This window comes from Doryrhamphus excisus, chromosome 18 (assembly GCF_030265055.1).
Source record: "Doryrhamphus excisus isolate RoL2022-K1 chromosome 18, RoL_Dexc_1.0, whole genome shotgun sequence".
Lineage (NCBI taxonomy): Eukaryota > Metazoa > Chordata > Actinopteri > Syngnathiformes > Syngnathidae > Doryrhamphus > Doryrhamphus excisus.
The window spans coordinates 890,001-916,591 of record NC_080483.1 but is presented as its reverse complement, the minus strand read 5'-3'; the positions used below and the strand labels follow the sequence as shown (position 1 = coordinate 916,591).

Sequence of the window (26,591 nt, the reverse complement as noted above, 5' to 3'; positions counted from 1 at the left end):
TTTTTATAAAACAAGAGTATTTAATATTTTTTTATTTCCTTTTATTGAATATAATTTTAAAACAAAAGAATTCAAAATGTAATATATATATATATATATTAAAATTATGTTAAAAAGTCTGCAGTTTAATTTTAAGTGTCTTTTATTTTTTTAATTTATATACTTTTTAAAGTAAATTATATTATATGTACATACTGTTTATTTTTAAAGTCAAATAAAAAAAATTATAAATGTCTAATTTATTTTTTATATAAAAAATATATATACACACATACATACATACATACATATTTTTTTTATTTATTTAGGTATACACTCCAATAATAGGAATATTTAGAATTAAATGTTATTGTAATTGATAAAAAAGTATATATATATATATATATATATATATATATATATATATACACACACATATGTATGTATGTATATGTGTATGTATATACATATGTGTATATGTATGTATGTATATATGTATGTATGTATGTATATACATATGTATGTGTGTATGTATATATACATGTATATATGCATGTATGTATGTATGTATATATATATATTTTATATAAAAAATAAATTAGACATTTATAAAAAAATTATTTGACTTTAAAAATAAACAGTACGTACATATAATATAATTTACTTTAAAAAGTATATAAATTAAAAAAATAAAAGACACATAAAATTAAACTGCAGACTTTTTAACATAATTTTAATATATATATATATATATATATATATATATATATATATATATATATATATATTACATTTTGAATTCTTTTGTCACACACACACACACACCACATAAATTATATTTTTTTCTGTCTGTCTGTCAAAAACAATGTCAATATCCCTGAGGGAATCCCAAAGGGATTAACAAAGTATTCGGTCTGTAAACACACCACATGAAACGATATGGAGGGACCAAATCTGGTCCACGGGCCTTGAGTTTGACACCCATGCACTGTAAACAATAGCATGGCTAGCAGTTTGTGGTTCGTGTTATCGTGAGAAGTTGTGTGCGCCTGCGTGTTTTCCTTACCTGCTTGGGGTCATCGTAGTAGATAGTGATGGTTCTCTGCTTGGGTCCGATGCTGCAAGGCTCGGCGAAAGCCGCCCCGCTCTCGTTGTACGGTCCCTCTTTGAACTTGTAAGCAATGGTGACATTTGGAACCGGGGGCGGCCCGGTCTTTATCACCACGTCCGCCAGCAGGCCGGAATACACCAGGAAGCCCACCAGTGTCACCAGCAAACACACCAGGAGGACGACAATGAGGAGAAGGAGAATGGAATCAGACATGTTTTTTCTTGGCTTTTGGCGAAATCTGTCCGACTTTAGACGTCCTCTTCCGGGTTCATACGACGGTTAAAAGAACGAGCGGTTCGGGGAGAAAAGTGTTGAGTTTGGCGACTGGTCGCAGTTGCCGTACAGGAGCCGAGAAATGACAAGTTTGTTTACGCTTACCAATAGTTGGATCAGCTTCCTGGTTAAACCATTCCGATTCAACGTCAAGGGGTGTCGCGACACAGATTTCCTTCAACGACGTCATAAATACGCATGGTAATCCAATTGAATTAACGTAGTTAATTTCTAACAATATACGTCAATCTTTAACGAGCCTCGATGCTCATATATATTTTATTTGGTCGCGTTCGGGTTACAAATTTACCACAAGCTGCACCGTGGTTGTATATAATGGTTCAGTCCAAGTCTATGAAACGGCATCTGTCATATATAGGTGGGCGGGGTTACTACAAGTCAATGTAGATTCGGTATTGCTATTATACCAATACTTTTAAAAATAAAATGGGATATTTATACTGTAATTGCTCCAACACAACAGATTAATTTCCACAATCTTACCTTTATGTGACCCTTTTTGTTGCCTACAATGGTTTAAGCAAAAATACTGTAGTGAAAAGTAAATACAGAAAAGCAAAACTAATAGGTTTTGGGAGTGTGTACAATATATTTAAACACAACAAAACACAAAAATTTTAAATAATCAGAAGGGAACTGATAAATAGACATAAATAAAAAAAATATTTATTATGTAGTTTGTGCACACCTGGAGGTGTAGATACAGGTACACTTTAACCAAGAGTACCTGTTGGTTTGTCCTAATCAAATACCATGACATTACTACTACATTACGACTATCAGGAGAACCAGAGTATAGAGGGAGGGGATGACACCTGGAGTGGCCCAGCAAGGTGCACTGTATCTGGCCACAAGCTCAGAGCATCTGGGGTGCCGTGATACGGAGGTCAGGAGACCCAGAATACAAGGGGAGGGAGCCACCTGCTGCGGCCCAGGAAGGTGCATTGCATTCGGGCACACACGCCGAGCAGCCGGTGTGACGCCATGGAGGTCTCCGGCAAAGGTTTTGCACTTTTCAACGGCCATGATGCTGATTTTTCATACGGTTTGATATGGTATTTTGTAAACTTGATGGGGATTTTTTTCCCAGATTGAGGAGTATTTAATATACCTAGCTTGTTAAAGTGAATGTTTGTTTACAATTGAGCTCTGGGGAAGGAGGCAGGAGAAAAAAGGAGCGTTTGAGTCGCTCACCTGCATTATCAGGTGAGTAGGTGGTCATCCCACCTTATTGGAGTGTTTTTTTTTTTAAATTATTGTTTTTCTGAGCTATTTTTAATATTAAGGGAATCATAATTCCCTCATAGCGTTCTAATCGTTATCGTTCACACTTAAAAAATAATATTAAAATGTAATTTTCAAAATAAAGATGTTTCCATTTATTACTGCACTAGTACATCAGTATTGTGTTTTTTTTCAGTATACAGTCCATGTGGAGATTCATTCAAATGAGAAAACACGTCAATATTCTGGTAGCAAACATGTCAGTAAAGAAACTTGTATTTGGGATTGGACTCAAGCATAAAAGCAGAATTCCAGAATTGTGGAAGCACACCCTAAGAATCATCAGAGTCACCCGTGTCCTCCTGCAGGTCATTCCCCTCGCTGCCAAGCTTCCTTTTCGCCTCGCCATCGCTGTCGCCGTCTCGACCCTGAGGGGGAAAACACAACTGCCGTTATGAAGCCGTTTGCATAACGCACCGTGAAGGCAAATCTCCTTCAACGAGAAGGACCGGGTGTGGGTCTCATCAGGCAAGTCGCCCTGTTAAAAAATAATAAAATCAATAAAATAAAATTCATTTCAGCTTTGTGAGGTGGAAAGGCTTATTAGTATCAACTTCCCTCTTTGCTCATTTTTCCCCTTTTTTAAATTTTTTTTAAACTTCATGTGACTAAAATACTTTTCCACATGAGTATTTTTGTGTAAAATTGTGAATATAACTTTTTTCTCTTTTTTCCATTTTGACTATTCTTGTAAAATTATAGCTATTTTTTCCATTTAAAAGTCATTTCAACTATTTTAACTTTTTTCTTTTGAATTTTCTTTAGTTGTGGCTTTATTCTTAGAACTTTCTCCGCAAAGTCTTGTCCAAAAATGACTGCTTTTTTTTAAATATGACTTAATAATTTTTTGCTTGCAACTAAAAATCACATTATTATTCCTCATAGTATCCTCATAAAATAAACATAGTAAGTTTATTCTTGTAAAATGTAATTTATATTTTTCTTCTTTGTAGAAGAGGATATTTTTCTCTTTAACATTTTGAGTTTGTTCTCATAGAATTTTAAAACTTTTAAAAATCATTTATTCAGCTTTTTTCCCTACCATTTTAACTTCATTTTTCTTGTCCTAATTATGATTTTATTACCGTAATATTTGGACTTCATTCTTGTCACATCGGACCTTTTTCCTGTCATCTAAACTGTCCAAAAACGATACCTTTTTGTTGTTTTGTTTTTCATATCATGAATTAAAAACATATTTTTTGCTGTAATATTTCAAGTCAATGCAACAAAAATCATCTTATTATTCTTCATAATATTACAAGTTTTTATTACAAATTTTTTCTTGTAAAATTTAATTGATATTTTCCCTTAACATTTTGAGTTTGTTCTCGTAGAATTACAACTTTTTAAAATAATGTATTCATTTTTTTTCCCTACCGTTTTAGCTTTGTCATTTTTCTTGTCCTAGTTATGATTTTATTACCGTAATATTTGGACTTCATTCTCCTCACATTGGACCTTTTTCCCATCACCTACCTGTCCAAAAACGATACCTTTTTGTTGTTTTGTTTTTTATATTATAAATTAAAAACATATTTTTGCTGTATTATTTCCAGTCAAAGCAACAAAAAAATCATCTTATTATTCTTCATAATATTACAAGTTTTATTTTTATAAAATTGCATATTTTCGTCTCTTTACAAGAGGACATTTTTCTCTCAATATTTTGACTTTATTGGCGTAAAATTCCAGCTATTTTTTTCATGATGCAATTTTTCTCAGGTCCGGCTAACTTCCTGGTAGCCTCGGTAGCTGGATGACTACCACACCAAGATGTCTAAATAGTGTCCATTACCTCCTCCTCTGATTGGTCCTGTGGAGGCGGCTGCTCGTCTTCCTCCCGTTCCTCCTCATCCTCCTCACTTTCTTGTGACCTTTGAGAAAGAATCTCCTCACCCTGCAGAGCACATGAACCTTACTCAGCAGACCGTATGCACGTCTGGAGGATTAATCCGGGCACACATGTCCGAGGTGAATACCTTCAGGTTGCGGTTCTTGAGGTTGCCCATCCAAAAGGCGCCCTGGCAGTTGTGGAGGGTGAGCATGGCCTTCACCCTGTACACAAACAGCTCCAGGCTCTTCTTCACGGCCGGCACGTGGTTGGTCAAGCTGGTATCCTGGTGAATCTGAGCCATCCATGACAAAGCCACTCGGTTACGTTTCATTCACATTCACATTATTAGAGCCCGGTAGACATGAAATAACACCCCTATAGTCACCATTACAGTCCTATTCCCCAAAATAGACATATAAAGAGAGAATAAGACATAGAAAACCTGTTTACAGCCTTCTAAATACGCTTTTTTAGCATTATTAGAGCCCTGTATCCATGAAATAACACCCCTATAGTCAGCCTTACAGTCCTATTACCCAATATAGTAGACATAAAAAGAGAAAATAAGACATACAAAACCTGTTTAAAGCCTTCTAAAAAAATTTAACATTAGAGCCCTGTAGACATGAAATAACACCCCTATAGTCACATTTACCGTCCTGTTACTCAATAAAGTAGACATATAAGGTGGAAAATAATACATAGAAAACCTACTTATAGCCTTCTAAATATGCTTTTTAACATTATTAGAGCCCTGTAAACATGAAATAACACCCCTATAGTCAGCCTTACAGTCCTATTACCCAATATAGTAGACATAAAAAGAGAAAATAAGACATAAAAAACCTGTTTACAGCCTTCTAAATACGCTTTAACATTATTAGAGCCCGGTAGGCATGAAATAACACCCCTATAGTCACCCTTACAGTCCTATTACCTAAAATAGACATAAAAAGAGAAACTAAGACATAAAAAAACCTGTTTACAGCCTTCTAAATACGCTTTTTTAGCATTATTAGAGCCCTGTAAACATGAAATAACACCCCTATAGTCACCCTTACAGTCCTATTACCCAATATAGTAGACATAAAAAGAGAAAATAAGACATAGAAAACCTGTTTACAGCCTTCTAAATACGCTTTTTAACATTAGAGCCCTGTAGACATTAAATAACACCCCTATAGTCACCCTTACAGTCCTATTACCTAAAATAGACATAAAAAGAGAAAATAAGACATAAAAAACCTGTTTACAGCCTACTAAATACGCTTTTTAGCATTATTAGAGCTCTGTAGACATTAATTAACAACCCTATAGTCACCTTTACCGTCCTGTTACCCAATAAAGTAGACATAAAAAGAGAGAATAAGACATAAAAAAACCTGTTTACAGCCTTCTAAATACGCTTTTTCGCATTATTAGAGCCCTGTAGACATGAAATAACACCCCTATAGTCACCTTTACCGTCCTGCTACCCAATATAGTAGACATAAAAAGAGAGAATAAGACATAAAAAACCTGTTTACAGCCTTCTAAATACGCTTTTTAACATTATTAGAGCCCTGTAGACATGAAATAACACCCCTATAGTCACCTTTACCGTCCTGTTACCTAATATAGTAGACACATAAAGAGAAAATAAGACATAGAAAACCTGTTTACAGCCTTCTAAGTACGCTTTTTAACATTATTAGAGCCCGGTAGACATGAAATAACACCCCTATAGTCACCTTTACCGTCCTGTTACCCAATATAGTAGACATAAAAAGAGAAAATAAGACATAGAAAACCTGTTTACAGCCTTCTAAGTACGCTTTTTAACATTATTAGAGCCCGGTAGACATGAAATAACACCCCTATAGTCACCCTTACAGTCCTATTACCTAACATAGACATAAAAAGAGAAAATAAGACATAAAAAAACCTGTTTACAGCCTTCTAAATACGCTTTTTAACATTAGAGCCCTGTAGACATTAAATAACACCCCTATAGTCACCCTTACAGTCCTATTCCCCAAAATAGACATAAAAAGTGAGAATAAGACATAAAAAAACCTGTTTACAGCCTTCTAAATACGCTTTTTTTTTGCATTATTAGAGCCCTGTATCCATGAAATAACACCCCTATAGTCACCCTTACAGTCCTATTACCCAATATAGTAGACATAATAAGAGAAAATAAGACATAAAAAACACTGTTTACAGCCTTCTAAATACGCTTTTTTCGCATTATTAGAGCTCTGTAGACATTAATTAACAACCCTATAGTCACCTTTACCGTCCTGTTACCTAATATAGTAGACACATAAAGAGAAAATAAGACATAGAAAACCTGTTTACAGCCTTCTAAGTACGCTTTTTAACATTATTAGAGCCCTGTAGACATGAAATAACACCCCTATAGTCACCTTTACCGTCCTGTTACCCAATATAGTAGACATAATAAGAGAAAATAAGACAGAGAAAACCTGTTTACAGCCTTCTAAATACAATTTTTAACATTATTAGAGCCCTGTAGACATGGAATAACACCCCTATAGTCACCTTTACCGTCCTGTTACCCAATATAGTAGACATAATAAGAGAAAATAAGACATAAAAAACCTGTTTACAGCCTTCTAAATACGCTTTTTAACATTATTAGAGCCCTGTAGACATGGAATAACACCCCTATAGTCACCCTCACAGTCCTATTACCTAAAATAGACATATAAAGAGAAAATGATCTGCTGCAGACTAAAGGGAGTGTGTGTTTGTGTGAAATGGGCAGCAACCTTGGAGTGTCCACACATGTGGTGGAGCTGGCGGGTGCTGAGCTGGAAGGTCTTCAACAGGTTCTGGACGTCCTCCTGAGAGGAGAAACGCAGCATGGTGGTTGCGTCAGGGATGCTTCATGCTGTGCTGGACGCACCCCACGCCTTTCACGGTGCCTCACCTTGTGTCTTTTAAAGCTCAAGTCCAGGAGCGGCATCCCCAACTTCAGGAAAGTCTCCAGGAAAAGGCGTCCATACTTGAAGCCATAAAGATAAAGAAGGTGTGATTGGGTTCAAAGTACAAACACACCTCGGCGTGCAGAGGAAAAGGTACCTTAAGGCACACGTTGACCACAGGCCTGGAATCAAACACCTGCACGGCAGAGTGAGCTTCAGTTGAGACGATAAAGTGCAATAAAAGTCATAAAAAGGAACGTGGGAAGAGCCAACGGATGAAGACACCTTGACGAGGTTGACCAGGATGTGAAAGTCCCGCACTGCCAGGTTCCATGTCAGCAGCTTCTCCGTCTGAGCCTGAAGATGGGAGGACACACACGGAACGTAGGGGTGCTATTTCATATCTGGAGGGCTCTAATAATGCGATAAAATGACCTTTAAAAGGTCATTAATGTCTTATTTTCTCTTATAATATCTACTACATTAGGTAATAGATATGTAAAAGTAACTATAGGGGTGCTATTTCATACCTGGAGGGCTCTAATAATGCGATAAAATGACCTTTAAAAGGTGATTAATGTCTTATTTTGTCTTATAATATATAATATATTAGGTAATAGATATGTAAAAGTAACTATAGGGGTGCTATTTCATATCTGGAGGGCTCTAATAATGCAATAAAATGACCTTTAAAAGGTCATTAATGTCTTATTTTGTTTTATAATATATAATATATTAGGTAATAGATATGTAAAAGTAACTATAGGGGTGCTATTTCATATCTGGGGGGCTCTAATAATGCGATAAAATGAAATTTAAAAGGTCATTAATGTCTTATTTTCTCTTATAATATCTACTATAATAGGTAATAGATATGTAAAAGTAACTATAGGGGTGCTATTTCATATCTGGGGGGCTCTAATAATGCAATAAAATGACCTATAAAAGGTCATTAATGTCTTATTTTGTCTTATAATATTTACTATATTAGGTAATAGATATGTAAAGGTAACTATAGGGGTGCTATTTCATATCTGGAGGGCTCTAATAATGCGATAAAATGACCTTTAAAAGGTCATTGATGTCTTATTTTCTCTTATAATATCTACTATAATAGGTAATAGATATGTAAAAGTAACTATAGGGGTGCTATTTCATATCTGGAGGGCTCTAATAATGCCATAAAATGACCTTTAAAAGGTCATTAATGTCTTATTTTCTCTTATAATAGCTACTATAATAGGTAATAGATATGTAAAAGTAACTATAGGGGTGCTATTTCATATCTGGAGGGCTCTAATAATGCAATAAAATGACCTTTAAAAGGTCATTGATGTCTTATTTTCTCTTATAATATCTACTATATTAGGTAATAGATATGTAAAAGTAACTATAGGGGTGCTATTTCATATCTGGAGGGCTCTAATAATGCAATAAAAAGACCTTTAAAAGGTCACTAATGTCTTATTTTCTCTTATAATATCTACTATATTAGGTAATAGATATGTAAAAGTAACTATAGGGGTGCTATTTTATGTCCGGAGGGCTCTAATAATGCAATAAAATGACCTTTAAAAGGTCATTGATGTCTTATTTTCTCTTATAATATCTACTATATTAGGTAATAGATATGTAAAAGTAACTATAGGGGTGCTATTTCATATCTGGAGGGCTCTAATAATGCAATAAAATGACCTATAAAAGGTCATTAATGTCTTATTTTGTCTTATAATATCTACTATATTAGGTAATAGATATGTAAAAGTAACTATAGGGGTGCTATTTCATATCTGGAGGGCTCTAATAATGCGATAAAATGACCTTTAAAGGGTCATTGATGTCTTATTTTCTCTTATAACATCTACTATATTAGGTAATAGATATGAAAAAGTAACTATAGGGGTGCTATTTCATATCTAGAGGGCTCTAATAATGCAATAAAATGACCTTTACAAGGTCATTGATGTCTTATTTTCTCTTATAATATCTACTATGTTAGGTAATAGATATGTAAAAGTAACTATAGGGGTGCTATTTCATATCTGGAGGGCTCTAATAATGCGATAAAATGACCTTTAAAAGGTCATTAATGTCTTATTTTCTCTTATAATATCAACTATGTTAGGTAATAGATATGTAAAAGTAACTATAGGGGTGCTATTTCATATCTGGAGGGCTCTAATAATGCAATAAAATGACCTATAAAAGGTCATTAATGTCTTATTTTCTCTTATAATATCTACTATATTAGGTAATAGATATGTAAAAGTAACTATAGGGGTGCTATTTCATATCTGGAGGGCTCTAATAATGCGATGAAATGACCTTTAAAAGGTCATTGATGTCTTATTTTCTCTTATAATATCTACCATATTAGGTAATAGATATGAAAAAGTAACTATAGGGGTGCTATTTCATATCTGGAGGGCTCTAATAATGCAATAAAATGACCTTTAAAAGGTCATTGATGTCTTATTTTCTCTTATAATATCTACTATATTAGGTAATAAATATGTAAAAGTAACTATAGGGGTGCTATTTCATATCTGGAGGGCTCTAATAATGCAATAAAATGACCTTTAAAAGGTCATTGATGTCTTATTTTCTCTTATAATATCTACTATATTAGGTAATAGATATGTAAAAGTAACTATAGGGGTGCTATTTCATATCTGGAGGGCTCTAATAATGCAATAAAATGACCTTTAAAAGGTCATTGATGTCTTATTTTCTCTTATAATATCTACTATATTAGGTAATAGATATGTAAAAGTAACTATAGGGGTGCTATTTCATATCTGGAGGGCTCTAATAATGCAATAAAAAGACCTTTAAAAGGTCATTGATGTCTTATTTTCTCTTATAATATCTACTATATTAGGTAATAGATATGTAAAAGTAACTATAGGGGTGCTATTTTATATCCGGAGGGCTCTAATAATGCAAAAAAATGACCTTTAAAAGGTCATTAATGTCTTATTTTCTCTTATAATATCTACTATATTAGGTAATAGATATGTAAAAGTAACTATAGGGGTGCTATTTCATATCTGGAGGGCTCTAATAATGCAATAAAATGACCTATAAAAGGTCATTAATGTCTTATTTTGTCTTATAATATGTACTATATTAGGTAATAGATATGTAAAAGTAACTATAGGGGTGCTATTTCATATCTGGAGGGCTCTAATAATGCGATAAAATGGCCTTTAAAAGGTCATTGATGACTTATTTTCTCTTATAATATCTACTATATTAGGTAATAGATATGTAAAAGTAACTATAGGGGTGCTATTTCATATCTGGAGGGCTCTAATAATGCAATACAATGACCTATAAAAGGTCATTAATGTCTTATTTTGTCTTATAATATCTACTATATGAGGTAATAGATATGTAAAAGTAACTATAGGGGTGCTATTTCATATCTGGAGGGCTCTAATAATGCAAAAAAATGACCTTTAAAAGGTCATTAATGTCTTATTTTCTCTTATAATATCTACTATATTAGGTAATAGATATGTAAAAGTAACTATAGGGGTGCTATTTCATATCTGGAGGGCTCTAATAATGCAATAAAATGACCTATAAAAGGTCATTAATGTCTTATTTTGTCTTATAATATCTACTATATTAGGTAATAGATATGTAAAAGTAACTATAGGGGTGCTATTTCATATCTGGAGGGCTCTAATAATGCGATAAAATGGCCTTTAAAAGGTCATTGATGACTTATTTTCTCTTATAATATCTACTATATTAGGTAATAGATATGTAAAAGTAACTATAGGGGTGCTATTTCATATCTGGAGGGCTCTAATAATGCAATACAATGACCTATAAAAGGTCATTAATGTCTTATTTTGTCTTATAATATCTACTATATTGGGTAATAGATATGTAAAAGTAACTATAGGGGTGTTATTTCATATCTGGAGGGCTCTAATAATGTTAAAAAGTGTATTTAGAAGAAGGTGAACAGGTTTTCTATGCTTAAATTGTGAAAGTATCCCATATGTAAATATCATGGGAACTTCCTTATCACGGTTTGTCACGGTTGGGTGTGGAACCAATGAACCGCCATGACGGGATGAGGGATCACTGTATGAGCGGCACGGCCGACACGCAGCATGTCTGGTTAGTTTGTTTAGGGTGACACCTAGTGGCAGACCTCACTGCTGTCGCTGCTTTTGCCCGATGGAATCCTTCGGATTGATTTTTCCAGCTCGGTCATCAGGACTTTATAGAATACCAGGAAGGTCTGCCTTTAGGAAAAGGAAGGATGACGGAATATGAGACAGAATCCAAGAGAGACACAACAATGATGATGATGACGACGATGGGTTTACCTGCTCAGGGTCGGCCAAGCGGCAGAACTCTCATCTTTGGATGCATTGATAATCTGAGGGAAGCCTTCATTGGCGATTTCCTCCACTGCCTTTAAAACATCGTCAATATTCCTCAGGTAGATGCTGCAGAAGGGAAAACGACGTTTTATTGGGATATTTATAAATACGTTGCTGGTGTTCAGGTTTATAAAAACATCAAAAGTTCATATTTCAACTAAATTCAAATGCAAACCTTTGTGATAGATTAAAAACAAAAATTCGGTAATAAAAAAGATTGATTGTGTTAACCTTAGGACAGTCTGAAGTGCTTCATTGAATTTGGTCCCTCGTTGCTTCTCTCCGTCGACCGTCAGCCATGGCTGCCTCAAGAAGCTCAGAGCGAGCGAAGCTAAATCCACAAAACAACAATTGACACTAAAGTGGGAGCAGGGGGGGGGGGGGGTATACTGTATCATGGCTAAAAAGTGTGAGGTCAGTCAGACATTTTGCATTATTTTTATTGTTTTTAAATATATCTTTGCAATCTTCATAGAGGTGAAAATGTTTTTTAGGTTATATCTACACAATTTGTGATGAGATTTTTTTTTTCTCCATTATTATTTTTTTAAATCTGACTTTATTTTTATTTTATATATAATTTTGTTAATTTCTATATATTAATAATAATTATTTTAATATTTTTAAAAAACATTTTCAAAGGTTTCAAATATTTTTTCTTTACTTTTAATTCAGACTTTTTTGCTATTATTTTTAAATATATTTTTGTAATTTTTATATACAAAGCTGACTGATTTGGACTGAGCACTGCCGGTTCAAATGTGTCAATATACGTGAATATGCTGCATGAATATACTACAAGAATAAAGTTGTTGAAGCTAAATCCACAAAACAACAATTGACACTAAAGTGGGAGCGGGGGGGGGGGGGGGGGGGGGTAATACTGTATCATGGCTAAAAAGTGTGAGGTCAGTCAGACATTTTGCATTATTTTTATTGTTTTTAAATATATCTTTGCAATCTTCATAGAGGTGAAAATGTTTTTTTAGGTTATATCTACACAATTTGTGATGAGATTTTTTTTTCCTCCATTATTATGTTTTAAATCTGACTTTATTTTTATTTTATATATAATTTTGTTAATTTTTATATATTAATAATAATTATTTTAATATTTTTTAAAAACATTTTCAACTTTCAAAGGTTTCAAATATTTTTTCTTTACTTTTAATTCAGACTTTTTTGCTATTAATTTTAAATATATTTTTGTAATTTTTATATACAAAGCTGACTGATTTGGACTGAGCGCTGCCGAAAAGTGTGAGGACCCACCCGTCGCTTCCCTGTATGCGGCAGGGTTCCCCCCTTTCTCCGACACGGCGGACAGAAGCTGACACAGGCACAGAGCCGAGCTGAGATTGGGAATGGTGCTGCGGAAGTTCAGCAGGTACTCCACGCTGGATCTGTCCACAAACAAGATCAGCCGTGTGTCCACTGAACGGACAATATAAGCATATCGGTTATATGGGATATTATTTGGAAGTCTTCTTACTTGACAACCAGCTCCAGGTTCAGCTCATCTCCTCCATCTTTCAGACGTCCTGCCAAAACACCCAGAGCCTTCTTCAGTAAGCTCCGATGGCGCGGCTGGCTGAATCCAGACCTGACGTGTCAGAAGGACGCATACGCTCAGCTGCTTCATCGTGGACAAACGCCCGATGTGACGTAGCAGCCTTCTACCTACCAGCTGAAGACCTTTAAAAGGTCATTGATGTCTTATTTTATTATTATATCTACCATATTAGGTCATAGATGTGTCAAAGTAACTATAGGGGTGCTATTTCATATCTGGAGGGCTCTAATAATGCGATGAAATGACCTTTAAAATGTCATTAATGTCTTATTTTCTCTTATAATATCTACCATATTAGGTAATAGATATGTAAAAGTAACTATAGGGGTGCTATTTCATATCTGGAGGGCTCTAATAATGCAATAAAATGACCTTTACAAGGTCATTGATGTCTTATTTTCTCTTATAATATCTACTATATTAGGTAATAGATATGTAAAAGTAACTATAGGGGTGCTATTTCATATCTGGAGGGCTCTAATAATGCGATGAAATGACCTTTAAAATGTCATTGATGTCTTATTTTCTCTTATAATATCTACTATATTAGGTAATAGATATGTAAAAGTAACTATAGGGGTGCTATTTCATATCTGGAGGGCTCTAATAATGCAATAAAATGACCTTTACAAGGTCATTGATGTCTTATTTTCTCTTATAATATCTACCATATTAGGTAATAGATATATCAAAGTAACTATAGGGGTGCTATTTCATATATGGAGGGCTCTAATAATGCGATAAAATGACTTTTAAAATGTCATTGATGTCTTATTTTCTCTTATAATATCTACCATATTAGGTAATAGATATATCAAAGTAACTATAGGGGTGCTATTTCATATCTGGAGGGCTCTAATAATGCGATGAAATGACCTTTAAAAGGTCATTGATGTCTTATTGTCTTATTATATCTACCATATTAGGTCATAGATGTGTCAAAGTAACTATAGGGGTGCTATTTCATATCTGGAGGGCTCTAATAATGCAATAAAATGACCTTTACAAGGTCATTGATGTCTTATTTTCTCTTATAATATCTACTATATTAGGTAATAGATATGTAAAAGTAACTATAGGGGTGCTATTTCATATCTGGAGGGCTCTAATGCAATAAAATGACCTTTACAAGGTCATTGATGTCTTATTTTCTCTTATAATATCTACTATATTAGGTAATAGATATGTAAAAGTAACTATAGGGGTGCTATTTCATATCTGGAGGGCTCTAATAATGCGATGAAATGACCTTTAAAAGGTCATTGATGTCTTATTTTCTCTTATAATATCTACCATAGGTAATAGATATATCAAAGTAACTATAGGGGTGCTATTTCATATATGGAGGGCTCTAATAATGCGATAAAATGACCTTTAAAATGTCAATAATGTCTTATTTTCTCTTATAATATCTACCATATTAGGTAATAGATATGTAAAAGTAACTATAGGGGTGCTATTTCATATCTGGAGGGCTCTAATAATGCAATAAAATGACCTTTAAAATGTCATTGATGTCTTATTTTCTCTTATAATATCTACCATATTAGGTAATAGATATATCAAAGTAACTATAGGGGTGCTATTTCATATCTGGAGGGCTCTAATAATGCGATAAAATGACCTTTAAAATGTCATTAATGTCTTATTTTCTCTTATAATATCTACCATATTAGGTAATAGATATATCAAAGTAACTATAGGGGTGCTATTTCATATATGGAGGGCTCTAATAATGCGATAAAATGACCTTTAAAATGTCATTGATGTCTTATTTTCTCTTATAATATCTACCATATTAGGTAATAGATATATCAAAGTAACTATAGGGGTGCTATTTCATATCTGGAGGGCTCTAATAATGCGATGAAATGACCTTTAAAAGGTCATTGATGTCTTATTTTCTTATTATATCTACCATATTAGGTCATAGATGTGTCAAAGTAACTATAGGGGTGCTATTTCATATCTGGAGGGCTCTAATAATGCAATAAAATGACCTTTAAAATGTCATTAATGTCTTATTTTCTCTTATAATATCTACCATATTAGGTAATAGATATGTAAAAGTAACTATAGGGGTGCTATTTCATATCTGGAGGGCTCTAATAATGCAATAAAATGACCTTTAAAATGTCATTGATGTCTTATTTTCTCTTATAATATCTACCATATTAGGTAATAGATATGTAAAAGTAACTATAGGGGTGCTATTTCATATCTGGAGGGCTCTAATAATGCGATAAAATGACCTTTAAAATGTCATTGATGTCTTATTTTCTCTTATAATATCTACTATATTAGGTAATAGATATGTAAAAGTAACTATAGGGGTGCTATTTCATATCTGGAGGGCTCTAATAATGCAATAAAATGACCTTTAAAATGTCATTGATGTCTTATTTGAGGGATGCGGTGCGCCACCACTCGTCCCACTCGTCCCGCTCTTCCCACCTGGCGAGGAATCACACACGGGGCCCTGGTTTGGGTGGTGGGGTGGCTGAGCTGGCCTGTTCCCCTGAAGACCGAGCGGCCGCTCCGACAACTCTGGTCATCGGGGACTCCATTGTGAGGCATGTCCGCATGAGGGAGGCGTTAACTTTGTCGTTCCCCGGAGCCACCGTTTCCGACGTAACCGGGAAAATACCAGACATCCTGAACTCTCATCCGCAGGCGAAAAGGATTATTATCCACGCAGGTACGAACGACATCGCCAGGCAACAGTCCGAACTTTTAAAACAGGACTTTAGACACCTTTTTAATTCCATTTCACAGTCCAAAGTGACTGTTTTTATTTCTGGCCCCACCCCCACCTGCGGCAGAGGGATCGGCAGATTCAGCCGTCTGCTGAGTCTCAACACCTGGCTCTCCTCTGCCTGCAACTCCCACCACGTCGGCTTCATCAACAACTTTGATGTTTTCTGGGAGAGACGACACCTCTTTGGACCCGACGGGCTTCATCTTAACAGAGGAGGTGCCCGCATGCTCTCATCCAACCTGACTTTTGGCCTTCAACATGGTATCATCCCCAAACCCACACCTGTTGCTCTGTCCCACTCTGATTGATGTCCCCCAGGTCCATGCTCCTATTCACTCAGTTCTACCTCTGACTACCATACACATAATACTGGACTTGGACCTCAAACTTACATCAACACTACTTCCATTCCAGTAATCATTACACTATATCGACACATCAGACACCGCCATACTCACCCTGTGAACCCTCATAACCTCCGACCACTCAATAGACACCCATACCCCACCTCCATGATCAACAAGCCACCTGTCACCATCAATGTAGCACTTTTTAATGTCCGCTCTCTTTTAAATAGAACCTTTTTAATGAATGATATGATTTTAGATAATAAGTTAGACTGTCTTCTTTTAACTGAGACATGGCTTGGTACTGACGCATCCGTTGTTCTCACTGAGGCCTGCCCACCAAATTTTAATTTTTTATATTCTACTAGAGAGGGTAAAAGAGGAGGTTGGACGGCATCCATCACAAATGACTCACTGACCTCAAATGGAGTGTATTTTAACAGTTACAAGTCATTTGAGCACCATGCCTTTACTTTTAGCAGCCCTCCGATTCTTTGTGTCACTGTATACAGACCACCCCATCACTCTAGTTCTTTTATTAGTGATTTCTCGGAATTTTTATCAATCATTCACACTTCTTATAACAGGATTTTATTATCTGGTGATTTTAATCTACATGTTGATGACACCTCGGATCCAATATCCAGAGAGTTTTTAAACCTTTTAAATTGTCTTGATTTTAAGCAGCACGTCACACAGCCAACTCACAACAGAGGACACACCCTGGACCTGGTCATAACCCATGGCCTGTCCATCGGTGTGTCCTCTGTTGTTGACCTGGCTGTGTCCGACCACTACTGTGTATTTTTTAGCATCACCAGTTTTAACCAGGAGGAGGCCCCGGTGAGAACAGTGAGGAGACGCTATCTAACTTCTGAAGTGGCTGCAAATTTTATTGAGATTTTACAGAGCACTCCTGCTGAAATTTTACCTGCACCTTGTGATTTTATCGTTGAGAATTTTAACAGTAAACTGAAGTCAACTCTGGACTCAGTAGCTCCACTTGTAACAAAAACAATAAAAAGGAAACCTACACCCCCGTGGAGAAATAACGATGAGATCAATAAACTGAAAAGAAAATGCAGGAGTGCTGAGAGAAGATGGAGAAAAACTAAATTGACAGTTCATTACGAGATTTTATGTCAACAACTCAAAACCTACAATAATACAGTAAAAAAGGCACGAATTTCCCATTTCTCACAACTCATTTCCAACCATAAAAACAATCCCCGGTTCCTCTTCTCCACCTTTAATATTTTAACAGGCACAAATTTTAATAAAGTTTTTAAGACACCAACAGACGATCTTTGTGAAAACTTTGCAGACCACTTCAGAACTAAAATCAAGGACATCAGATCCTGCCTGTTACCCCAGAAAGTTTTTTCTGTTACCACACCTGGACTGTTGTCCTTGCCTGAGGAGAGACTGGAGAGTTTTGCCCTGGTTGATGCAAGGACACTTGGTCGAGTTTTCTCCCAAGTAAACCCAACAACCTGCCTTTTAGATCCAATTCCCACATCACTTTTAAAATCACTTTATGGATTCTTTGAGGAGCAGTTTTTAAACATCTTGAATTGCTCTCTTCAGACGGGTGTCTTCCCCACCGCCTTCAAAACGGCGGTGGTGAAGCCCCTTCTGAAGAAGAGCAATTTAGATCCCAACAATCTTAATAATTACCGACCCGTATCCAACTTGCCGTTTTTAAGTAAAATTTTAGAAAAACTGGTTTTTTACCAACTTAATGACTTTTTAAACAGAAATAGCATTTTAGAGAAACATCAGTCTGGCTTTAGGAGGAACCACAGTACCGAGACAGCACTTGTAAAGATTTTAAACGACATCAGGTGGAATTTGGATAACAAGAACCTCACAGTCTTGGTTCTACTGGATCTAAGCTCTGCTTTTGATACAGTGGACCATCACATTTTATTAAATAGACTTAGATACCTGGTCGGCCTCTCTGGTACTGTTCTTAACTGGTTTTGTTCTTATCTCACAGGCCGATGTTTTTATGTAAGTATGGATACATGTTCCTCAGGAACCCATGAAATTGAATGTGGGGTTCCTCAAGGCTCAATCTTAGGTCCACTCCTTTTTAATCTGTACATGCTTCCCCTTGGGGACGTGATCAGGAGGCACGGCATCAGCTTCCATAGTTATGCTGATGATACACAGCTATACATCGCCGTGTCTCCTGATGACTCAGGGCCACTTGATGCCCTTTTTAACTGCATTGTAGACATTAAGTCATGGATGGCAGAGAATTTCCTGCAGCTCAACCAGGACAAAACTGAGGTTTTAGTCATAGGTCCTGAAGGCCAGAGAGAGAAACTTTTACCAAAATTACAGGATATTAAACTAGCCGACTCTGTCAAAAATTTGGGCGTGATTTTTGACTCTGAGCTAAATTTTATCCCACATATTAAAAATATAACAAAAATAGGTTTTTATCACCTTAAGAACATAGCCAGGGTCCGCCCGTTTCTCTCTCAGGCCAGCACGGAGGTGCTAATGCATGCTTTTATATCCTGTCGTTTAGATTACTGTAATGCCCTGCTCTCTGGTCTTCCCAAAAAAAGTATTTTAAATCTCCAATTATTACAGAACTCAGCCGCACGTGTGCTGACGAGGACCAGAGGGCGGGAGCACATTACACCGGTTTTAAAGTCGCTGCATTGGCTCCCCGTCCGCTTCAGGATCGATTTTAAGATTCTCTTACTGGTTTTTAAATGTCTTAACGGCTTTGCCCCTTCTTATTTATCTGATCTGCTTTTACCATATCAACCCCCGCGGTCCCTGCGGTCCTCCGGCACTGGCCTTTTAGCGAAACCAAAACCCAGAACAAAAACCCACGGTGAGGCAGCATTTAGCCACTATGGCCCCCACCTGTGGAACAGCCTGCCGGAGAGCCTCAGGACTGTGGAGACTGTTGATATTTTTAAAAGAAGATTAAAGACGCACCTTTTTAATCAGGCTTTTAACTAATATTGTTAAGCTTTTATTATGTTTTCATCCTTTTAGTCCTATTTTATGTTCTTATTCTTCACCTTTTAACTTCAGTGTTTTGTTTTTATCTTGTTAGTCCTATTTTATGCTCTTAATCTTCAGTTTTTAACTCCAGTGTTATGTTTTATCTTTTAGTCCTATTTTATGGTCTTAGTTTTTAGCTCCAGCTCCAGTGTTTCCTCAGGGGGGTCCTCCACACTGGGGGCTGTTTGGGTATGCTGAGGGGGTGCCATCCTTGGGTCCCTTCGACACGGCCGGCTGGGGGGTTCCTCCCTTTAATGTGGGGGTCCGCCCGTCTAACGGAGTCGGAGGGCCCGGGTGCTGGTCCTCCGATGGCACGGCCTGCAGCTTCTCCCAGTGTGGACGGCCCCAAAGGTGGCGTTTCCTTGTTCCTCAGTACCATGCCATGTCTCCCTAATGTGGGTGATTGTGTGCTTGCGTGTGTGTGTGTGTGGGTGGGTGGATGGGTGTGTGTGTGTGTGTGGGTCTAGTATGGAGGGTGGGAAGGAGGGGCTTTCTTTCTTCTTCATTGTTTTCCTTTTTAATTGTGGTAATTGTTTTAATTCTGGAAAGCACTTTGTGTCGCATCTCCTTGCAGGAAAAGTGCTATATAAATAAAGTTGATTTGATTTGATTTTGATATTTTCTCTTATAATATCTACCATATTAGGTAATAGATATGTAAAAGTAACTATAGGGGTGCTATTTCATATCTGGAGGGCTCTAATAATGCGATAAAATGACCTTTAAAATGTCATTGATGTCTTATTTTCTCTTATAATATCTACTATATTAGGTAATAGATATGTAAAAGTAACTATAGGGGTGCTATTTCATATCTGGAGGGCTCTAATAATGCAATAAAATGACCTTTAAAATGTCATTGATGTCTTATTTTCTCTTATAATATCTACCATATTAGGTAATAGATATGTAAAAGTAACTATAGGGGTGCTATTTCATATCTGGAGGGCTCTAATAATGCGATAAAATGACCTTTAAAATGTCATTGATGTCTTATTTTCTCTTATAATATCTACTATATTAGGAAATACATATGTAAAAGTAACTATAGGGGTGTTATTTCATGAGTGGGGGGCTCTAATAATGCAATAAAATGACCTTTAAAATGTCATTGATGTCTTATTTTCTCTTATAATATCTACTATATTAGGTAATAGATATGTAAAAGTAACTATAGGGGTGCTATTTCATATCTGGAGGGCTCTAATAATGCAATAAAATGACCTTTAAAATGTCATTGATGTCTTATTTTCTCTTATAATATCTACCATATTAGGTAATAGATATGTAAAAGTAACTATAGGGGTGCTATGTCATATCTGGAGGGCTCTAATAATGCGATAAAATGACCTTTAAAATGTCATTAATGTCTTATTTTCTCTTATAATATCTACCATATTAGGTAATAGATATGTAAAAGTAACTATAGGGGTGCTATTTCATATCTGGAGGGCTCTAATAATGCAATAAAATGACCTTTACAAGGTCATTGATGTCTTATTTTCTCTTATAATATCTACTATATTAGGTAATAGATATGTAAAAGTAACTATAGGGGTGCTATTTCATATCTGGAGGGCTCTAATAATGCAATAAAATGACCTTTAAAATGTCATTGATGTCTTATTTTCTCTTATAATATCTACTATATTAGGTAATAGATATGTAAAAGTAACTATAGGGGTGCTATTTCATATCTGGAGGGCTCTAATAATGCGATGAAATGACCTTTAAAAGGTCATTGATGTCTTATTTTCTCTTATAATATCTACCATAGGTAATAGATATATCAAAGTAACTATAGGGGTGCTATTTCATATATGGAGGGCTCTAATAATGCGATAAAATGACCTTTAAAATGTCAATAATGTCTTATTTTCTCTTATAATATCTACCATATTAGGTAATAGATATGTAAAAGTAACTATAGGGGTGCTATTTCATATCTGGAGGGCTCTAATAATGCGATGAAATGACCTTTAAAAGGTCATTGATGTCTTATTTTCTCTTATAATATCTACCATAGGTAATAGATATATCAAAGTAACTATAGGGGTGCTATTTCATATCTGGAGGGCTCTAATAATGCAATAAAATGACCTTTAAAATGTCATTGATGTCTTATTTTCTCTTATAATATCTACCATATTAGGTAATAGATATATCAAAGTAACTATAGGGGTGCTATTTCATATCTGGAGGGCTCTAATAATGCGATGAAATGACCTTTAAAAGGTCATTGATGTCTTATTTTCTCTTATAATATCTACCATATTAGGTAATAGATATATCAAAGTAACTATAGGGGTGCTATTTCATATATGGAGGGCTCTAATAATGCAATAAAATGACCTTTACAAGGTCATTGATGTCTTATTTTCTCTTATAATATCTACTATATTAGGTAATAGATATGTAAAAGTAACTATAGGGGTGCTATTTCATATCTGGAGGGCTCTAATAATGCAATAAAATGACCTTTACAAGGTCATTGATGTCTTATTTTCTCTTATAATATCTACTATATTAGGTAATAGATATGTAAAAGTAACTATAGGGGTGCTATTTCATATCTGGGGGGCTCTAATAATGCAATAAAATGACCTTTAAAATGTCATTGATGTCTTATTTTCTCTTATAATATCTACTATATTAGGTAATAGATATGTAAAAGTAACTATAGGGGTGTTATTTCATGAGTGGAGGGCTCTAATAATGTTAAAAATTGTATTTAGAAGGTGGTAAACAGGTTTTCTATGCTTAAATTGTGAAAGTATCCTATGTGTAAATAAGGAATCCTACTTCATGGGAACTTCCTTCTCACGCTTTGTCATGGTTGGGTGTGGAACCAATGAACCGCCATGACGGGATGAGGGATCACTGTATGAGCGGCACGGCCAACATGCAGCATGTCAGAAGGACGCATACACTCAGCTGCTTCATCGTGGACAAACGCCCGATGTGACGTAGCAGCCTTGTACCTACCAGCTGAAGACGGCGTTGAGGACCTGCAGGAGAAGGTGGCAGCATGATGATACCAGCTGATGCTCCTGAGCGTCCACGGCGGGCCCGTCCACCATGCCGTCATTCTCGGAAAGCACCGTCTGAAGATGGAAAAGGGCGGGTGAGAGTTGAAAGACAGATGGGCGTGGCCCTCGTCCCGTACCTGGAAGCGGTTGTGGCAGTTCTCCAAGTGCGAGCAGAGGGCGGGCAGCAGCTGGACGCAGAAGGTGGCCACATCCTTGGGGCTCTTTTGCTGCAGGTGGGAGAAACCCACGCTCCTGTCGGCTCTGGCCTGTCGGGACAAAGATGGCAAGAAAGTCTGACTAATGAAATAGATTTTACTTTGAGGTCAGTCAGACATTTTGCATTATTTTTATTGTTTTTAATTATATCTTTGCAATCTTTATAGAGGTGAAAATGTTTTTTTGTTTTTTTTGGTTACACACTACACAATTTGTGAAAAGATTAATTTTTTCTCCATTATTATGTTTTTAAATCTGACTTTATTTTCATTTTTATTTCATTTTATATATCATTTTGGTAATTTGTATATATTAATAATAATATTTTAATAATTTTAATAATTTTTAAAAACATTTTCAACTTTTATTTTATTTGTGTATATTTGTAAAAAAAAAAAAAAAAAGGTTTCCACTATTTTTTCTTTACTTTTAATTCAGATTTTTTTGCTATTAATTTTAAATATATTTTTATAATTTTTATATACAAAGCTAACTAATTTGGACTGAGTGCTGCCGGTTCAAGTGTGTCAATATACGTGAATATGCTGCATGAATATACTACAAGAATAAAGTCGTAATATTATAGGAAAAAAAGTCCTTAATATGGGGGGAAACACTGAAATTTTGCAAGAATAAAATAGAAATAGAGTAAAATGTCCTATTCTAAACAAATTTATCAGGAAAATAATGTAATTTTAGTAGTTAAAAAATGTAGATAGGTGTAGAGGGGTAGATAGACTTCCTTTATTGTCGTTGCACAATATTATGATGAGTCATAAATCATAAGGTCATAAATATAAGGTTAAAATATGTCAGAGGAAAAAATAAATGTTACAAAGATAAAGGGAAATATTTTACAAGAATAAAACTGGAAATTACGATTTTAATTTAAAAAAAATTTTAAATTTAAATTTTTAAATTTTTTTACATTATTTTTTTTAAATGTAAATATATTTAAATGAATAGTGAAAATAAAATATATACAAATATTTGTTTCATTATAAATAACAAAAACAGTTTAAAAAAAATATTAAAAAAATATTTTAAAAATACAATAATAAATCTATAAACATGGACATATGAAACATAAAACATAAAATAATAATAAAAAAAATAAAATGAGGTGTGGGCTTCCACAATGAGACTGCTGCCCCCACGACCCGAACAAAATGATATGGTGGGCCAAATCTGGCCCTCTGGCCTTCAGTTTAACACCCAGGCGGCGTACCTTGAGGAATGGCGCTCTCTTGGCCGGGGCGGCTGTCAGACAAAACTCCAGCTTGCGAAGCATATCTTCCAGAAGGAAAATCAGCTCCGCTGAGCCCAACAGAACCTCTTCTCGTTTCTACGGGGGGGGGGTCGTAAAAGGTCAAAGTGCATGTGCACACAAAACCCGTTCAATTCCAAGTGAAGAGGATGAATCTCTGGATTGGACCCTGACCTGACTCCACCATCTCACCTTGGTTTGAAGCTCAGAGTCCAGCAAGGAGCGAGACAGCAAGCCGCACTGGAGCACGCTGAGCACCTCCATGTCCAGCTCCCTGAAAAACGACCTGTAGGACGGCAGGTTGACTCCCTGCCGGGTCTCCTTCTCCGGTTCCTGCAACAACAAGAACGTCTCATCAAGCGTCCTGACAGACACAGACACTATTTAAGTTCTATTTAAAGTGAGGTGCGGTGCATTCAGGAACACCGCGTGTCGTTTATCTCTTGGGGATTTGATTTCATATTGGTACATTTCTTATTGACTTATTACATTATTCATGTTATTGAAGCTTTTAAAATGCTATTGTGATTGTGAGGGAGCTGCCAATCATCCCTCACTGATCAGGTGTATGCCCCACCTACACACTGTCATGTTCCTATTTGTGTATATACACATACAGTAAACCTCGGATATAGCGGACTCGGATATATCGGAAATTCGCTCACAACGGACAAATAAAAAAGAACCGATTTTTCCAATAAAAATTCATTGCATATATCGGATTTTTTATAACGGATTTCGCCTATTTCGGACAAAATCTCCACTTCCCGTTCCAATGCATTTCCATGAAATTTCCCTGGCATATATCGGATGGCCGCATCGTGGCGCTCCGATTCGAATCCGAATCGTGACAGGCCGCTATACGACGTCATTTGCAGCGTTTGCAGCGTTGCCTGCGCGTCCAGGTACATTGGAAACATAGTCAAGGAAGTGCCTTTTTAGAACGGATAAAATCCCATTTACGCATATACCGGATATAAATCCCATATATGCGTAAAACGGACATTTTCCGGTATACGCATATAACGGATTTCGCTTATATCGGACAAAACCAGTGGGAACAATTGAATCCGATATATCCGAGGTTTACTGTATATTCTGGTTAGTACTTTAATTATACTTGTTTGCTATTTAAGTTGTTTAATTGCCACTTTAGTTTAGTTTTTTTCATTTAGAAGACATTTTTTTTGTTCCTAATTTCTCATCAGTTTCTCCTTTCTTTGAGGTGATTGATCGGGGCACAAGCATTGAGGCGCACCCAATGTGAGTGCAGGCCAGAAGCTGATCACCTTAATTGGACTCTCCCAAGTGTCACCTGGAGGAGAGGGGGGTTAACTGGGTAATCTAAGTTATTAAATGTATACAGAAAGTGAAACTTCAGTGTGAAAGGCTTTTGTAACATAAAAGAAGGGTGTTATAAATGTAAATATGGTACCTTTTAGACATGATAAAGAACATTTGTTTTGGGACAAAATGAGTTGTTTTTGTTTTTGAGCACCAGCGCCATTTGAAAAGTAGCGTTAAATAAAAGTAAAATAAAGTAGAGTAATGTAACGTAAAGTAGAGATATTCATCTGATTCATCGCTGTTCAAATTAATCATGATTAATCACCATTTGCAGCTGTATTTTATGTAGAGAAAGAGAGAAATGACAGGTTAAAGGTTGGTTTGTTTCTTTATGAGCCACAATATTTAATGTTTCCATTTTAGGATTTGTTGCGTATTAACATAGAAAGTGAATGAACGCATGAAAACGAATATACAGTAAAGTCTCGTTATATCGATATCGGTTATATCGATAGTACTGCTTATTATGATACTATTTTCATTTCCCGGCAAATTTCTAGTCTTTTATGATATAATTAGTTAGTACGGTTAGTACGATACCCGGTTATGACGATAATCCGGTTACTACGATGCCCTTTTCATCTCCCGCCAGCCAATTTGGTCTGCTTATATCGATACAAAAGCAGCTTAAAGCTGAATCAATATTTGCTTAAGGATTTCAATACCACCATTAGCGAAATCTGTAAACGGCGTATTGTTTGATTTTCGGGCTAACACCGTTTCGGCTTTTCCACCGACGGACGGTAATTAGAGGATTACTGGTAATTAATATGAGGTAAGTATTAAACAATCTTTTGAAGTAAAGGAGTAAATATTTGTATCATTTAGAGGGAAGATTCAGTGAATAGACTTAGTGTTTTCAGATGTGTTCAATATTCTTGGCACTAGCTTTACCGATAAATTATGAAAGTAAACTTACGGTATTGCTCGATCAAAGAAGCAATCTCTTGTTGTTTGAAATAAATCAATACACTTGTATCTTAAAGATGAATATGATAAGTAAAGTAAATTTAAGGTATAAATTGGAGTTGTGAAGCTCGTGAAGCGTTTTAGAGATAAGATCCGCACGAACAATTGAATTTGTATTTATGTATTTAATTGTGTCGTATTCAGATATCTTTTTATCGCTTGCAATAATCACTGTTTTTCATATGTACATGCTGGCGTTCGTGGTTTCTCTCGT

General features: G+C 35.6%; 2 protein-coding genes across 2 annotated transcripts in view; both read right to left on the bottom strand.

The window, feature by feature from the left end:
- tex264a (testis expressed 264, ER-phagy receptor a) overlaps positions 1 to 1,483 on the bottom strand; it is a 76,089-nt gene extending 74,606 nt beyond the window's left edge. The window contains exon 1 of the mRNA XM_058055787.1: positions 1,046 to 1,483. Within this exon, the coding sequence (XP_057911770.1) occupies positions 1,046 to 1,303 (258 nt within the window). The 5' untranslated portion in view covers positions 1,304 to 1,483. The remainder of the gene's footprint in view (positions 1 to 1,045) is intronic.
- Positions 1,484 to 2,815: 1,332 nt separating this feature from the next.
- Positions 2,816 to 26,591, bottom strand: part of fancd2 (FA complementation group D2) — a 39,829-nt gene continuing 16,053 nt past the window's right edge. The window contains exons 29-44 of the mRNA XM_058055774.1: positions 24,254 to 24,394; positions 24,023 to 24,139; positions 22,716 to 22,844; positions 22,535 to 22,653; positions 13,334 to 13,444; positions 13,114 to 13,244; positions 12,073 to 12,172; positions 11,785 to 11,907; positions 11,607 to 11,700; positions 7,721 to 7,792; positions 7,593 to 7,631; positions 7,441 to 7,515; positions 7,280 to 7,354; positions 4,651 to 4,797; positions 4,467 to 4,568; positions 2,816 to 3,036 (exon numbers count right to left, since the gene is read on the bottom strand). Coding sequence (XP_057911757.1) covers positions 2,941 to 3,036; positions 4,467 to 4,568; positions 4,651 to 4,797; positions 7,280 to 7,354; positions 7,441 to 7,515; positions 7,593 to 7,631; positions 7,721 to 7,792; positions 11,607 to 11,700; positions 11,785 to 11,907; positions 12,073 to 12,172; positions 13,114 to 13,244; positions 13,334 to 13,444; positions 22,535 to 22,653; positions 22,716 to 22,844; positions 24,023 to 24,139; positions 24,254 to 24,394 — 1,671 coding nt within the window. The 3' untranslated portion in view covers positions 2,816 to 2,940. The remainder of the gene's footprint in view (positions 3,037 to 4,466; positions 4,569 to 4,650; positions 4,798 to 7,279; positions 7,355 to 7,440; positions 7,516 to 7,592; positions 7,632 to 7,720; positions 7,793 to 11,606; positions 11,701 to 11,784; positions 11,908 to 12,072; positions 12,173 to 13,113; positions 13,245 to 13,333; positions 13,445 to 22,534; positions 22,654 to 22,715; positions 22,845 to 24,022; positions 24,140 to 24,253; positions 24,395 to 26,591) is intronic.